Source organism: Squalius cephalus (genome assembly GCF_949319135.1).
Source record: "Squalius cephalus genome assembly, chromosome: 3".
NCBI lineage: Eukaryota > Metazoa > Chordata > Actinopteri > Cypriniformes > Leuciscidae > Squalius > Squalius cephalus.
The window spans coordinates 26,040,964-26,057,977 of record NC_137124.1 but is presented as its reverse complement, the minus strand read 5'-3'; the positions used below and the strand labels follow the sequence as shown (position 1 = coordinate 26,057,977).

The following is a 17,014-nucleotide window of genomic DNA, read 5'->3' as shown; positions in this document are numbered from 1 at the left end:
AGTACAACTTAAAGAAGAGCATATGTCTTATAGCCATAGGACACTTCCTTCGGGATGTCGCGTTTTTCCCTCTTGGTTAAAACATGAATATTCATCATAATCCCGCGATCAAGCTGACAAAATAACAGTGATATTGCAATCATTTTGACTCACGACTTAAAAGTAGTTTAAAAGTAGACATTTCAGACGTCCTATAGATATATTTCTCAGGTATGTGAGGAAAGTAGCCTACATTATACGCAGAGTTTCGATTCATTTATGAGGCGCGCTCCACTTCACGCGACGGCGCCTCTGTGTCCTGATTATATTGTCTGCTATAGCCTATTTTCTTCTTATTTAAAAAAATCCTGGCAATTGGTTGATGAAACATTGATTAAAATTAAGATACAATTTATACAAAACGAAATTCACATTAAAGAAAGGCTTTCTACAAAAAAACAAAAAAAAAACTAAAGAACTGGTCAAAATCATGTCTGCCCACTATACCTTATCCGATATATTTGCATCTTATGATCTTACTCATGCTGTTATCCTTTCATATAATCAACATATGAAATAAAAAATACAATTATTTTATTTAAACATTAATATGAGACTAAATGCCTATACTCAAATGTAATGTTGGAGCGGGATTTGAGTGAACACTGTCTTACCGGTGAGCATGTTGGGGGAGAGGTACGATTTTCGAACAAACATCGAATATTATTTTTGCTTATAATGCCAATCCTTAATATTTTGTGTTTTAAATGCCTGTTTGAGGTCTCTGTGAACGTTTTAAAGCAGTATTTTAGTGCCGCTTTCAGAGCGGTCACGTCCGTAACGGAGAACTGTCACGTCCGTAACATTGTTTTTTTCCTCATAAATGCGAAAACGAAAAATAACATAAAATGAATATTTTATGTTCTGTGGAGAGCCAACCCTTCTTCATTCGGTGGGTACTATAACTTTTGGTTTGCGCAGTGTAATTCACAGAATTACTAAAAAATATTTTGGCAACAAAAAGTTAGAGATTTTTTTTGTCACGTCCGTAACGCATGTGTATTTCCCTCATATTAAATATAAAACGCATGCGTAGACTGATATTTTTCTAATGTCTGGACTCCTTTATTAAGGTAGTATGGAAATATAAACAGATAGGCGGCGAGCTACATAGGCCTACCGTGCACCCCCCCCACCTCCCAACAAAACCATACTTTTTTAAAAGGTCTGGATGTGTAGAATATGAATCTGAATGTTAACATTGAAAATTTTGGGTTGCACTACCTGTTTTAGCCCTGTGAATAGGGAAACCCTAAAAAAACGATTTTAAGCAATTTTAACACATCGAGATTGTCCTAGTCAATCAGAACAGCTTTTAGGTGACCCAATACACACTCAAACTTAACATATGATGACTTAGGTCAAATACCTACCATGCTGCTTATTGGTAGGTGTCTAAAATTAACATAGGTAAGGCTTTATGTCGATATAATGAGCCCATTTCATGTATAGGCCACGACCTAGATTCGCCTATCATGCACCCCAACCCCCTCCCCTGAAAAAAAATCATGCTTTTCTGAAAGGTCTGTATGTGTAGAATATGAATCTGAATGTTAACATTGACATTGTTGGGATACACTAACTGTTTTAGCCCTGTGAATAGGGAAACCCTAATAAACGATTTTAACACGTCGAGATTGGCCTAGTCAATCAGAACAGCTTTTAGGTGACCCAATACTCTTACTACACTAAATTGATAATTACTTTAAATAGTTGTTTTTAATTATTTTTAATTTAATATGGTTAAGGCCTTGTATGGATATAATCAATCAAGGACCATTTCCATAGCATCAGTTAATATGCTAACGTGCTAACATTCCAACCCTCATTACCCTTTCCATCGAAGTAATTTCATTGACAAATCAGAAACCTGTCTGGGTTGTTCATCCAATGACAAAATAAGATATTTTTTTAATTTTCATTAACAGTTTCCTCTGTGTCAGGCAGACTGTCCTGAAAGACTGTTCTTACTCACACAGACAGATACCCCAAGTCTGCATCCTCTGCCTATACAGCAAGAAATTTGTTTCACTGAATTGCTCGATGTTTGAATATTTTAGTTTACAATTTAATATAATTGACCCCTCTTACTACACTACATTGATGCTTACTTTAAATATTTGTTTTTAATTATTTTAGATTACATTTGATAGATTGATAGATATATACTTTATTCATCCCAAAGGGAAATTTTAGACGTCCAGTAGCTTATACACACACACACACACACACACACACACACACACACACACACCTCACACACATAGATAATCTAGTCGGTTATGTAGTTGGTTTCTTCAACATAGTTGAACTGCTCAGTTATGCCTGAGTAAAGACATGAGTCAGTGGGCCAAGTGACTGCAGGTCCTTCAAGGCATAGGGTATGTCATGGGACAAAACCAAAGTCCAGATGCATTGTGCATGTCCCTGGTCTTGTATATAGACCACTCTTGCAATTATGGGCAAACGTAGATTCTGATGCAAGATTAGCCAGAATGAAAGAAATACGTGACAAGAGATTAGCTGAACCACTGGAATCTGCTCACAGAATGACTGTAACCTGTGAACTTATACCAGACACTATTACAGAAGGTGATGGATATCACAGAGAATGCTACCAAAGATTCACCATGAATCTCAAAAGACTCGACCAGAAGCCTGAACTATTAGCAGCAAGTTCAAGGCAAAGTCAGAGGGCCTCAACTGGTGACAAGGTGCTCTTCACACCTGACTGTATATTCTGCAACTCAATTACACGGAAGAAGGTACAAAAGAAAGGGATATGGACGAATGAGGGGTTAAGAGAGTTTGAGTGTGATGGGTGGAGAACAGTCCTCAAAGTTGCAGAACAAAAATTTGATGAAAATTTGCTTCGCAGAATTAGAGGAAAGGATCTATTTGCTACAGAAGCTAAATACCACAAATCCTGTAGAGTCCAATATACACAAAATTTAGAAAAATGGAGAAGTGCAAGCAAACAAATCCAACTAGTAGAAGCTCACGGTGAGGCATTTGGTGCTGAGGCAAGTTTGTGCATCCTAGATGAGCTATGTAGATTTTGGTCAGATCAGTCAATTTCATCATTTTGTTGCTGCCGATGATTTCCTTGTCAATAACTCGAGATACAGCACCAAATGTCTCACCGTGAGCTTCTACTATTTGGATTTGTTTGGCCTTGTTTTCTGTGCTTGCACTTCTCAATTTTTCTAAATTTTGTGTATATTGGACTCTACAGGATTTGTGGTACAGTGGGGCAAAAAAGTATTTAGTCAGCCACCAATTGTCCAAGTTCTCCCACTTAAAAAGATGAGAGAGGCCTGTAATTTTCATCATAGGTACACTTCAACTATGAGAGACAAAATGAGAAAAAAAATCCAGAAAATCACATAGTAGGATTTTTAATGAATTAATTGGTAAATTCCTCTGTAAAATAAGTATTTGGTCACCTACAAACAAGCAAGATTTCTGGTTCTCACAGACCTGTAACTTCTTCTTTAAGAGGCTCCTCTGTCCTCCACTCGTTACCTGTATTAATGGCACCTGTTTGAACTTGTTATCAGTATAAAAGACACCTGTCCACAACCTCAAACAGTCACACTCCAAACTCCACTATGGCCAAGACCAAAGAGCTGTCAAAGGACACCAGAAACAAAATTGTAGACCTGCACCAGGCTGGGAAGACGGAATCTGCAATAGGTAAGCAGCTTGGTGTGAAGAAATCAACTGTGGGAGCAAATATTAGAAAATGGAAGACATACAAGACCACTGATAATCTCCCTCGATCTGGGGCTCCACGCAAGATCTCACCCCGTGGGGTCAAAATTATCACAAGAACGGTGAGCAAAAATTCCAGAACCACACGGGGGGACCTAGTGAATGACCTGCAGAGAGCTGGGACCAAAGTAACAAAGGCTACCATCAGTAACACACTACGCCGCCAGGGACTCAAATCCTGCAGTGCCAGACGTGTCCCCCTGCTTAAGCCAGTACATGTCCAGGCCAGTCTGAAGTTTGCTAGAGAGCATTTGGATGATCCAGAAGAGGATTGAGAGAATGTCATATGGTCAGATGAAACCAAAATAGAACTTTTTGGTAAAAACTCAAGTCGTGTTTGGAGGAGAAAGAACACCATACCTACTGTGAAGCATGGGGGTGGAAACATCATGCTTTGGGGCTGTTTTTCTGCAAAGGTACCAGGACGACTGATCCATGTAAAGGAAAGAATGAATGGGGCCATGTATCGTGAGATTTTGAGTGAAAACATCCTTCCATCATCAAGGGCATTGAAGATGAAACGTGGCTGGGTCTTTCAGCAAGACAATGATCCCAAACACACCGCCCGGGCAACAAAGGAGTGGTTTTGTAAGAAGCATTTAAAGGTCCTGGAGTGGCCTAGCCAGTCTCCAGATCTCAACCCCATAAAAAAATCTTTGGAGGGAGTTGAAAGTCCGTGTTGCCCAGAGACTGCCCCAAAACATCACTGCTGAGGAGATCTGTATGGAGAAATGGGCCAAAATACCAGCAACAGTGTGTGAAAACCTTGTGAAGACTTACAGAAAACGTTTGACCTCTGTCATTGCCAACAAAGGGTATATAACAAAGTATTGAGATTAACTTTTGTTATTGACCAAATACTTATTTTCCACCATAATTTGCAAATAAATTCTTTAAAAATCCTACAATGTGATTTTCTGGACTTTTTTTCTCTCATTTTGTCTCTCATAGTTGAAGTGTATCTATGATGAAAATTACATGCCTCTCTCATCTTTTTAAGTGGGAGAACTTGCACAATTGGTGGCTGACTAATTACTTTTTTGCCCCACTGTATTTATTTTCTGTATCAAATATTTGGTAGCATTCTCTGTGATATCCATCACCTTCTGTAATGGTGTCTGGTATAAGTTCACAGGTTACATTCATTCTGTGAGCAGATTCCAGTGGTTCAGTTAATCTCTTGTCACGTATTTCTTTCATTCTGGCTAATCTTGCATTATATCCATAATATATTTTATAAAGGATATTATTTTATATCCATACAAGGCCTTAACTATATTAAATTAAAAATAATTAAAAACAACTATTTAAAGTAACTATCAATGTAGTAAGAGGGGTCAATTATATTAAATAAAGATGGGGAGGGTGAGGAGTTTGAATGTTGGGATGTTGGAATGTTAGCACGTTAGCATATTAACTGATGCTATGGAAATGGTCCTTGATCGATTATATCCATACAAGGCCTTAACTATATTAAATTAAAAATAATTAAAAACAACTATTTAAAGTAATTATCAATTTAGTGTAGTAAGAGTATTGGGTCACCTAAAAGCTGCTCTGATTGACTAGGCCAATCTCGACGTGTTAAAATCGTTTATTAGGGTTTCCCTATTCACAGGGCTAAAACAGTTAGTGTATCCCAACAATGTCAATGTTAACATTCAGATTCATATTCTACACATACAGACCTTTCAGAAAAGCATGATTTTTTTTAAGGGGAGGGGGTTGGGGTGCATGATAGGCGAATCTAGGTCGTGGCCTTGAAATGGGCTCATTATATCGACATAAAGCCTTACCTATGTTAATTTTAGACACCTACCAATAAGCAGCATGGTAGGTATTTGACCTAAGTCATCATATGTTAAGTTTGAGTGTGTATTGGGTCACCTAAAAGCTGTTCTGATTGACTAGGACAATCTCGATGTGTTAAAATCGCTTAAAATCGTTTTTTAGGGTTTCCCTATTCACAGGGCTAAAACAGGTAGTGCAACCCAAAATTTTCAATGTTAACATTCAGATTCATATTCTACACATCCAGACCTTTCAAAAAAGTATGGTTTTGTTGGGAGGTGGGGGGGGTGCACGGTAGGCCTATGTAGCTCGCCGCCTAAGATGTTTACAATATATTGGTATTAAATGCATTTTCTGAGAATTTAAAATTCAAGTTTTGACTGCAAATGTCACGTCCATAACGCTGGAATTGCCCTTTACTTGATTATTCAGTAAAACAATATGTTATTGCGAATATTATTGTTACTTGTTCATCATTGCGTCAGTGTTTTATTCCCTCACTTTAGCTAGCTTCTTTGCACAAAGAACAACATAGTAACGAAACGTGTTTGTCCGTTTAGGGCGACTGTAGAAACATTTCAATGTAAGGGGACCCACGGTGTATGTTGATAGAAATGGCTCTTTCTAAGGTAATAAAAACATAATGGTTCATTATGTAAGGTCTTTAAACCCTACTGAAAACATAGATATGTATACGATATGGCATTTCTGTCAACAGATCCTCCTAAATATAACCCAATGCACCTTTAAGTACAAAAGAACAGCATTATTTTTTTTTATAGAAATCCTTTGTAACATTATAAATATCTTTACAGTCACTTTTGATCAACTTAATGCATCCTTCCTAAATAAAAAGGTAGCACTTTATTTTACAGTCCTGTTTCGCATGTACATACACCTATTGTAGTAATTACAAAAACTGGGTAATAACTTGGTACTAGTCCTGAATCTACCCCTAAACCTAATCTTAAACTATTCTCAACTAATAAAAGTATTAATTTATTTAAAAAAAAATTAACTGACCTCAAATTTTAGAATGATGCTGTGTATAACTTAATATATACCGTATATAACATAATATAATTTAATTTAATATAATTCAATCTGATCAATTGGTAAATTAGATACTTGTGCTCTGAATTGTACATTAGTTGTCCTTGTGTGTGCTTGTGTTTTTTCCCCTTTAGGAGAATGAGTGCATGCGAATAAAAATTCTTGGTGACTGTTATTACTGTGTGTCTGGCCTCCCCGTTTCCCTGCCAAATCATGCCAAAAACTGTGTCAAAATGGGCCTGGACATGTGCGAAGCCATCAAGTAAGTCTATATGTTTATACAACATGTAAAATATACACTAACGTCATCATTAGCACAGCATTTCTCCTTATAGTGTTTCTTTCTAGCACTGGCCAATAAATTTGGCAGATACATTTCTGCAAGTGATTATTTTTCTAATCATCTTGCAGGCAGGTGCGTGAGGCAACAGGCGTGGATATAAACATGCGAGTAGGTGTGCACTCTGGAAACGTCCTCTGTGGTGTGATTGGCTTACGGAAGTGGCAGTTTGATGTGTGGTCACATGATGTCACCTTAGCAAATCATATGGAGTCAGGTGGATTACCAGGGTATGAACAATAAAATCACTTATCAAATGATAATTGATAAAAGTTGCACACAGAATACTGTATGTATCATAATGTCATACCTCAGGCCTTCTTCATAAGATGCTACTTATTTTTTCTCCATCAGACGAGTTCACATCACAGAGGCGACTCTGAAGCACTTGAACAAAGCGTATGAGGTGGAGGAGGGGAATGGTCACCTGAGAGACCCCTACCTTAAAGAGCTCAACATCAAAACCTATTTGGTCATAGACCCTCGGGTAGAGACTTTAACTCATACGTTAGAAGTGTATGTCTGCCATATATATGTCACTTATATGAATCTGAATATGTTGGTGTGTTGTTTATGTTTGTGTGTTTAGTCAAAAGATCCATCACTGATGGCCCCCAGTGTCACTAAGCCTCGTGTGAGTGACGGTTTGAAGATGAGAGCATCTGTGCGTATGACACGCTTCCTGGAGTCATGGGGGGCCGTCAAACCGTTTGCCCATTTGCAGAGCCGAGAGGAATTCTGCACAGATGCTATGGTCAATGGAAAGGGTCGCTGCAAGGTCAGAGATACAGACGTTAAAGGAATAGATCACTCAAACATGAGAATTGACCTCACAACAGATAAATGACTGACAGCCTAAATACCAAACAAATCGCTGCGCTGATAAGCCTTGTTGGTATCCGCCAGTTTGAACATTAAACTTACACCGTGTCTAGACTGGACGCGACAGTTGAGGAGTCGCATCACACTGCAACAGCTAGAAGCTGTCAACACTGGACGTGACAAAGCAAATCCATTTGTCCTTCCTATGAGAAGTATCACGAGTGCTTGGAGTACGTCATAAATAGAACGAGGCATCGGTTTACTGTTGGGGATTTGTCATGTCGTGCCACGCCGCATCCAGTGTAGACAACATCACTGATTATAATGGGTTCTTTTGTCGCGTCGCACCACGCTGTTCGTGTCCGTTGTAGACGCGGTATTACTAGACTTTCTGTGACATACAAACTCTTTTTGGCAAATTCCCAGCATTATTGTGTCGTTATTGTACATGTGATTTAAAAACTAGGCAACCACAGAGGCTAGTGAATTACGTTTTGTTCATTCCATTCTCAATACAAGTGTACTTATTTGTGGTGCAACAGATCACAAAACTCACAGCTCGGATCATATTATGGTTTTTGATTCACGGATCGGATAATTTTTTGGATCAGCAAAAAGTTAGTTATCAGTTTAAAAAAACAAGGACAAATACACTAATTACAAGCATAGATTAATAGAATATTACAAAGTTACAAATAAAGTAAGTACACTGCATAGTGTTCACTGATTTAATCTATTAAATATATATTCATCTTTGTTTAAGGCCTTTAGTATTGTTTAAAGCCAAGGTATTTATAGCCTAACCGATTGCACGGATCCAGTATAATGATACACCGATATCTTTCTCAACTGTTTATGTTCACTTAAAACTGTGGCGAATGTGTTTAACTGACTTTGTTTACGTGAATACTAGCAAAGACGGGCATTTTGACATAATTTTGTGTGTATGCATCCGTTCAAGCGCAAGGAGACGCAAAATAGGAATCAATTTGTTGTTCGGAAGCTATCCGAAACGCACCTCTCTGTCTTTTGTCTCTTTTTGTGCTGGAATGGTTTAAAATCGCTTGAATGTGTAAATTGGTAAGACAAAAAACGTGTGACTGATAAATATTTCACTCCATGATGGTTAAACTTTGCAAATAATCCTTGAATCAAGTACTTCAAAACATGCTTTAATCCTTCAAAAGCAGTGGCCATGGTTAAGTAATCGGTGTCGTGAGGTCAATTCCTGCATTATTTACACACAGAGAGGTGCAAAGCAGATGTTCACGTTTATCTCTCTCTTTAGGACATCCCTCTTAGATCAGTAACAACCAAAATTACGGAGAGGTGAGTGTTGTTTGTGTCATATATTGGTCTGTCTTGTGTGTATCTCAGTTGGAAAAAACAAGGTCTATGACCTAAGGGCCATTCAAAAGCTTTTTATAAATGTCTAGTATGTCTTGAGTCTGGTTTTGTATGTCTTGAGTCTGGTTTTGTATGTCTTGAGTCTGCACTTTAGTATGTCTTGAGTCTGGTTTTGTCTTGCTGACTGAAGCAGCGATGTTGAAGTTGAAGTCTTTCTCACTGTTGCTCTCTGACAGCTTTGATGAGTCTCTTGAGGAGCCCTTCTCTTTACCTGCCCCTCCCTTGTGCACATATAAGTGAGTGGAGCCATACTGACTCAGCCAGCTCTATGGGGCCCGTAGTTTCAACACTAACAATGCAAACGCTCAGTGAGCCGCTGTTAACTGGTCATATGGTTAGCATGACCATAGCTGCACTCCCTCAGTGGTGTGTTTCCAGCCTACAGTGCACTTTTGGTTTAGACAAGCGTGCGTTTCTGCTTGCAAAGAGAGAGAAAGGAAACAGCATTTTCCTTTCTGAGCCGTGCTGAGGCACATTGCAAGGGGGCTCTCTGTCAGGGTTTAAACTAACACAAGGCATTCTGTCTGCCACGGCCCTCACACATAAACACACACACTGGTTTCCATGTTGTATTGGGACTTCCCATAGACGTTATGATTTTTATACTGTATAAACTGTATATTTTATCCACCTACACTAACCTACTAAACCTATCCCTAAACATACCCATCACAGAAAACATTGTGCAATATTACATTTTCATAACACTTCATTTAGTATGATTTATAAGCTCTTTTCCTCATGGGGACAAAAAAAGTCCCCATACTGTCAAAATTTACTGGTATTAATATCCTTGTGGGGCATTTTGGTCCCCATATTGTAGGGAATACCAGGTACACACACACTCAATTCTACATGACAACTCTCTCTCATTATCTATTTAGATCCATGAACTAAACAAAGTATTAACTACAAAACTAGTCAAGTCATTTAGAACTATGAACTTCACACATATTCACCCAAGCTTCCCTTGTACTGGCTGCAGTCAAATATAACTCAATAACAGCATGACAACAGCTATAAACATCTTTTCTATCCCACAGTGCCCATGCACATTTAGACAATGTGTGTATGTTACTTCATGGGTCAAAGTGAGTTTTTGTCTCTGTGATCTGTGTCTACTGTCCTTGTAGGAATAAATCACAGAAGACTAAGTTTGATGAAGAGCTTCATGACAAGATGACCACCACCATCAATGATCTGAGCTCCAGCAAGTTAGTTACATAAACAAGCACATTAAATAATTTTGAATGGAATTAAGTCAAATTTGGTTAAAGTTGCACATTTAGTGCGTATGAAAACGAGTGAAGAAATATTTGTGTGTGTGCAGGCAGTGGGTGAATTCTGAAGAGATCTCTGGCCTAACGCTATGGTTTACTAAACGAGACCTTGAAAAGCAGGTTAGTGTTTTCCTGTGGGCTGTAACTTCTGGGATGTATGTGTTAGACAGACAAACAGTTATATATTTATTTATTTATTTATTTAGACTGTGGGATTTTTCTTGTTTCATACACCATGTGTTGTCCAGTGGCGTAGCGGATGGGCACGCAGGGCACGCTTTGGGGGGGGGGGGGGCCGTAAAACCCCCCGTCCCAGGTTGTGCCGATAGACGATGATCAGCTGATAGACGCAAAGCATCAGCTATCGGCCTTATCAAGTGGATTTGACATTTCCAATTAATGTAGGCCTAATAAATTATTATTATTATTATTATTACTTTAAATTAATAGGCTATTAGCGACAATTCAATTTCCCTGCAATGGTTTTATGGCGCATCTCCCCATACCGACGAGCGAGGAAAATAAAAGATTAGTTAGATTAGCTTACTCCTCATTTAAAAAACAACTTGTTTAAAACGAAATACTTCTTTTCAAATTTTTGCGCTACGCCACTGTTGTCTACATGTAAAAAAAAAAAGAAGAAATTAAATAAACTAATATTAAATTGCGTGTATGTGGTTCTCTCAGTACAGGACTATAGAGATGCCAAGCTTTAAATATTACATTGGTTGTGCCACCTTCATCTTTATCTGCATCTTCATCATCCAGATGTTTGTTACCAAAGAGTAAGTGGCATGAACACAAGCGAACCCCATATGCAGACTCAATTTAACACTTTGGTGCTGAACGTGTGTCTTCATGTGCTACAATCATTTGCCCTGAGAGTAGATATAACTATCTTTCTTTGTCTCTCTCTCTCTCTGTTAGGCGTAAAAACCTGGGGCTGATGTTTGCGGTATTGGGGTGTTTTCTGCTTTTGATTCTGTGCATCTGTTTTGCGGGTCATATACAGGTTAGACCACCAATGCCTTCTTTTGCCTCAGCACACACATTCAGTTGGCCTGATGGTTTCTGGGGTATTTTTATGGTTTTGTAGATGCTGGAGCATGCAGTGCCTCCCTTGCTGTGTACAATGCTGTAATGTGGAGAATGTCATATGCTGTGTCCATTGTTGGCACTGACTTATATTGGAAATGTAAAATAACTAAAAACAGTTGCTACAATATTGCAAACTGAAATACTCCCAGTGTCCTCTCTGCCCCGTTCAAATACACTGTTGCTTTTTCCAACACACTCTGGCTTCAGTAACCTTGAGCTTCTGCTCAGGTCAAATCCAGCTTTCTTTCTCTTTGAACAGCTGTTTTTCCCTTCTTTTTCTTGCTCAGAGGACATTTCCAGAGAAGTTGAAGTCATGCACGTGGCTCTCGGCTCTTTCAGAAGCAGTGGTTAAGAGACCTTTTCTGCGCCTCCCATTGGCAACTGTGGCCACCGCAGTCATAGTCATGCTCAGCCTTTCTGTCACTGCAATAAAGGTCACACACACATTATTTAGCTAAGTGTCTCATGCTGTGTAACACACTAAAAAACACAGAAATTATTCTTTTTTTATGCTCAGACAATATTGTTGATATGTGTGTTCACTGAAGCATTACAAAAAGAGTTCCATCTGTTAACATTTTACCCTATCAAAATGTCTTTCACCTCACAGTATTTTGAAAAACCGAAGGATCCGCTACAAAACATTACTGATTCTGACAAAGAGGACCTTTCGTATTTGCCTGTGAGTATCAAGCACGTTTATTTAATGGAGACATGGCCTAAACTTCTGTTATTTTTGTATACAGCTAATTATAAATACAACAAACTAACCCAAACCCACATCATAACCCAAAAAAATGATTTACATTATTATTTATTACATGATAGAATTTACTAATTTATCATCTTTATAAATGAGTACGTGTCATAGCCCTGATGTTAGATTATGAGAGTATTATAACTGCTGTCTTGTTGCCAAAGAAACAATAGAAAAACGATTTATTGAGTTTCTGTATGGTTTGTCTTTCCAGTACTCAGTATATAATTGTATTTTGGCGTTGATCGCCTGTGGCGTGTTTTTGAGGGTGAGTTTGGAGCTGAAGGTGGCCTTCCTCTTCATCGTCTCAACTACTTCCTACATCATCATCTTCTACTCTCAGAAGGATCTCTTCAACAGATACGGCATCCAGCTCGTCACCAACCACAGGTACACTCTCACAAATACGTCTTATTTTTGTAGACAGTTGATTTTCATATCATTTTCATAAATTTATATTAATTGTATATGCTTATATTACCCCTGTTTTTACATTTAGATTAGCGTTGCTGTCAACTTAGTTATTCTATTAATATTTGAGCACTGTTACATGTTATCATTAGCAAATCTCAAAATAAATATCCACTTGTTTCATACTGGACATTTAAAACAATAGATTTTTAGTGTTTTAATTTGCATTTGTTTGGACAAAATAGTATAGAATTTTAATATTGGCCTATTATCGGCCATAACATGAAAATAATAATCTGTATTGGCAAGGATTTTAATATTTGTGCATCTCTGTTAAAATCATGTCTATTGTTTGTCTGTTGTAGTAGTAAAGCGGTCAATCTGATGACGTGCCCACAACTCATGAGCTGCATCTACATCACACTCTTCCTCTTTACCATGCTGCTCATATCCCGCCAGGTACACACCACACACACACACACACACACACACACACACACACACACACACACACACACACACACACACACACACACACACACACACACACACACACACACACACACACACACACACACACACCACACACACAGTAATACAGAGCAGAGAAAGTCACACCCACCCTTGCTCCCATCCTCTCTCTTCCCTTCAGAATGAGTACTGTTGTCGTCAAGACTTTTTGTTGAAGAACAAGAACCTGGCCGATAAGGAAGAAGTCGAGCTGTGCGAAAACCTGAACCGTCTCCTTTTGGAAAATGTTCTCCCTGCGCACGTGGCCGCTCTCTTCGTGGGCGAGAACAAAAAGAATGAGGTGGGGCTGCTGTCCACTATCTCTTTACTAAACCGGAAATACAAGGTAGGAACCGGCTTCGAGTGAGTGGGGTGAACCTGTATATCATCCGCTTCTGTCTCCCATACAAGACCAGACATATAACAGTGATTCCCAACCAGGGGTACCTGAGCCGGTTCCAGAGGAAAGCACTTGGAAAGATTTCGATTTTGCTTCGTTGAATATTTAAATACAAAAACAAAAAATGGATGTCGATACATTAAAATAACTATTTATGAATAATGTTATGGTTTTGCAGATCTTTTTAAGGAAAGAAAACAAAATAATGTGTGTAAAATTAACATTTGTAAGAGCCATTTGTACAGATTGGACTGTGGCAGTACATAAGATTAAAAAGGTTGGGAAACACTGCCATTTACCACACAAGATCATATCATAAAATACCCCACCATACCGTTCCAATATCATTACTGTATGATTACAATGTAGACTATACAAAGAATACTAGGTCACCCTACACTGTATTTTATGGTAACCTCTCTACCATTTTCTACCACAGTCCATACATTTACCTTTTCATATTTAAGAAAGATTCAAAACTTTAAGTTGGAAAAAATGCCTGAAATATTTACAGATATTTATATATTTGTATTCCTCCCTGATCTGCATTCTTTCAAGAAATGTTAGTATAATTTTACAATTATCTAGTATAATTTTACAATTATCTAGTACTGCAATGATTGGATCATTTTTCGTATTCTCACTGTCCAGAAATGATTTTAATTTGTCCCTGCTTGTCCAAGTTGCAGGTCAGTAAGATATTTTAATGTTTAAAAAAAAAAAAGTCTCTACTGCTCACCAAGTATGAATTTATTTGAAATATGGTAAAACAGTTATATTGTGAAATATCATTGCAAATTAAAATAACTGTTTTCTATTTTAATATATTTTGAAAAAGTAATTTATTCCTGTGATGGCAAAGCTGAATTTTCAGCATCATTACTCCAGTCTTCAGTGTCACATGATCCTTCAGAAATCATTCTAATATGATGATTTGCTGCTCTAGAAAAAATTCTTGTCACTATCAATGTTGAAAAAAGTTGTGATACAAAACCATGATACAATTCTAAAAGAACAGCATTTATTTGAAATGTATTTTTTTTTTGTAACAGTGAAAAGTCTTTACTGTCTCCTTTGACCATGTGTCCGTGCTAAATAAACACATTAATTTAAAAGTATAAAACTTTCTTATGTATAACTTTTTTTGGTTTCTTACTTTTTAATATGGAGATTTTTCATTTGTGAAACAATTCATCAAATGTCTCAATTCATTTAGTCTTGTTCCTCCCTTGATTTTATTTATCCCCTGAGTTTATTTGGTGGATATTTTCTTCATGTTACTCAAAACGCTCACGTCATGTGTTGTACCAGTCGTACCTCATGCCCTCTGTGAGTCTGTGAATATCCTTTCATAAAACATGTTGTTGTTGTTGTTTCTGTTGTGCCATGTGAATAATAATTACACTGAATCATTGAACTCTTGCTGCATGTGTCTTTCCAATCCTCTTCTCCAGGACCTGTACTATAAGTCATATGACTGCGTATGTGTGATGTTTGCCTCGGTGCCGGACTTCAAAGAGTTCTACACTGAGTGTGACATCAATAAAGAAGGACTGGAGTGTTTGAGGCTCCTCAATGAGATCATCGCCGACTTTGACGAGGTCAGAGTGATGTCACGTCTCACGTCTCGCAGCATATGTGATGGTCCTGCTTTTCTTCTCTTATCATTCCCTGAATGGATACAATGAATCATTGTATATGAATAGTGTTTCTCTGCCAACATCTGAAGAGCTTCTAAGGGTGTCACCCAAGCTATCATTTGAGTATGATTTGATGAAATGAGGCAGCCATTATTGTACACTCATATCTGTTCAGCTGCTTATTTCTGTGAGCTACAAACAAAGCCCTGGCTTGACTGACTTCATGTTTAGGATCTAAATACAGGTCCATGCTTGGCTTACTTCACTTATTACTAGTGTTTAGTTTCAGCGCGGTATGGCTGCTGTCCCGCTTCTTTCAGTTCTTATTATCCTCCCTTTCTCTCTCTCTCTCTGCCATTTATCATAAGATAACATCTTGGCATGAATTTCTACTGCTCGGAAACATTGACATCCACTCTGCCCTTCCCTCTTCTCCTTACCTGCAGTTGCTGTCGAAGCCCAAGTTCAGTGGTGTGGAGAAGATTAAAACCATCGGCAGCACGTACATGGCTGCTGCAGGACTGAGTGGACCTCCAGAGCAGAGCAGCCAGGTACTTACTGCACGGCGTTAAGTAATCTAGAAAAATGTAGTCAAGGCAAATTTAAACCACGACTCTCACAAATGCATTCATAAAATGAATAAATGTCAGTGTGTTAAATTCTCAACTGGCTTTACCTCTCATGTATCTTGTATTTTTAATTAATAAGAAAAGAGAGAGAGAGAGAGAGAGAGAGAGAGATGGATGCTCATACTAATTGTAGCCCACTGTTACCAGTTTGTTTTATGTTAATTTGTCAGCTTTTGCTGTCATACTTTTGATGTTTTAGTAGCTATTATCTCACATATTTGCCTCTAAATGGAATGCAGGCATTTCAAATGTGCCACATGTCACTATGCACCAATCAGTAATGGTGGCATTGGCATATCCTGAGGCTTTGCTTTAGGATTACTAAAAAATACATTTTATGAAAATGATTTGCAAAACATTGTGAATTCAATTTAGATAACTCTGATTAAGCCACACATTAAATGTAATTTGAAGTCTGTCCATAAAGGGGGCTCGATCCCGAAGCTTAGCTCAAGCTCCCAACCCCACATTTGGAACTTCATTTAGTCTGTACTCAACAACTAATGGATAGCAACAAGTCCCCGTCCTGCATTTTTTCTTTCCGATAATCCGTTTCACCCAAATGTGAAATTTTAGTTGCAAGGGTAGTGTGTAGATCACAATATGGAATAAAAGATCTGTCTCTACTTTTGTGATATTGCGACTTGAAATTAGTGTTTTACACGCCTCTTGTTTGGAATGAAAACAGGGTGTTAAACTAATTCTTAAATTACAGTTAACTGGTGGATTATTAAAGCCTAGAAATCTAGACGCACCCTAGCAGCAGCAAATGTAATTTGCAGCCAGTGTCGTCAAGCAACTCTCCGTTGGCTTGCGAGCTGGAAAAAAACAAACTCTAGTCAGGCCAATCATATCGTGTATAGAGTCAGTGGGCGGGCTTAACATAATGACGGCAGAGTTGCGACGGTTCCGCGTGAATTCCCTGCTACTTGAAAACAAAGAAGATGGGTCTTTCGAATCGGCTTTGGCCGCGACTCTGGAAGACTTGGAGTTAAGCTTTTCTTTGAGAAAAGAACAAAGAACGGCTCTGAAGTCATTCTTAAAAAAGGAAGATGTGTTCGAA

General features: G+C 38.2%; 1 protein-coding gene across 7 annotated transcripts in view; it reads left to right on the top strand.

Annotated features, from left to right (window-relative positions):
- adcy7 (adenylate cyclase 7) overlaps positions 1-17,014 on the top strand; it is a 58,755-nt gene that overhangs the window by 34,747 nt on the left and 6,994 nt on the right. The window contains exons 7-23 of one of the 7 annotated variants that reach the window (XM_079867988.1): positions 6,792-6,919; positions 7,069-7,227; positions 7,352-7,484; positions 7,587-7,775; positions 9,108-9,148; positions 9,403-9,462; positions 10,360-10,440; positions 10,557-10,626; positions 11,194-11,291; positions 11,434-11,518; positions 11,892-12,038; positions 12,215-12,286; positions 12,576-12,751; positions 13,141-13,231; positions 13,425-13,583; positions 15,137-15,283; positions 15,769-15,873. In XM_079867988.1, the coding sequence (XP_079724114.1) occupies positions 6,792-6,919; positions 7,069-7,227; positions 7,352-7,484; positions 7,587-7,775; positions 9,108-9,148; positions 9,403-9,462; positions 10,360-10,440; positions 10,557-10,626; positions 11,194-11,291; positions 11,434-11,518; positions 11,892-12,038; positions 12,215-12,286; positions 12,576-12,751; positions 13,141-13,231; positions 13,425-13,583; positions 15,137-15,283; positions 15,769-15,873 (1,941 nt within the window). Of the gene's footprint in view, positions 1-6,791; positions 6,920-7,068; positions 7,228-7,351; positions 7,485-7,586; positions 7,776-9,107; positions 9,149-9,402; positions 9,463-10,359; positions 10,441-10,556; positions 10,627-11,193; positions 11,292-11,433; positions 11,519-11,891; positions 12,039-12,214; positions 12,287-12,575; positions 12,752-13,137; positions 13,232-13,424; positions 13,629-15,136; positions 15,284-15,768; positions 15,874-17,014 lie in introns of all 7 variants that reach the window. The other 6 variants (XM_079867986.1, XM_079867987.1, XM_079867985.1 and 3 more) reach the window with 6 other exon arrangements.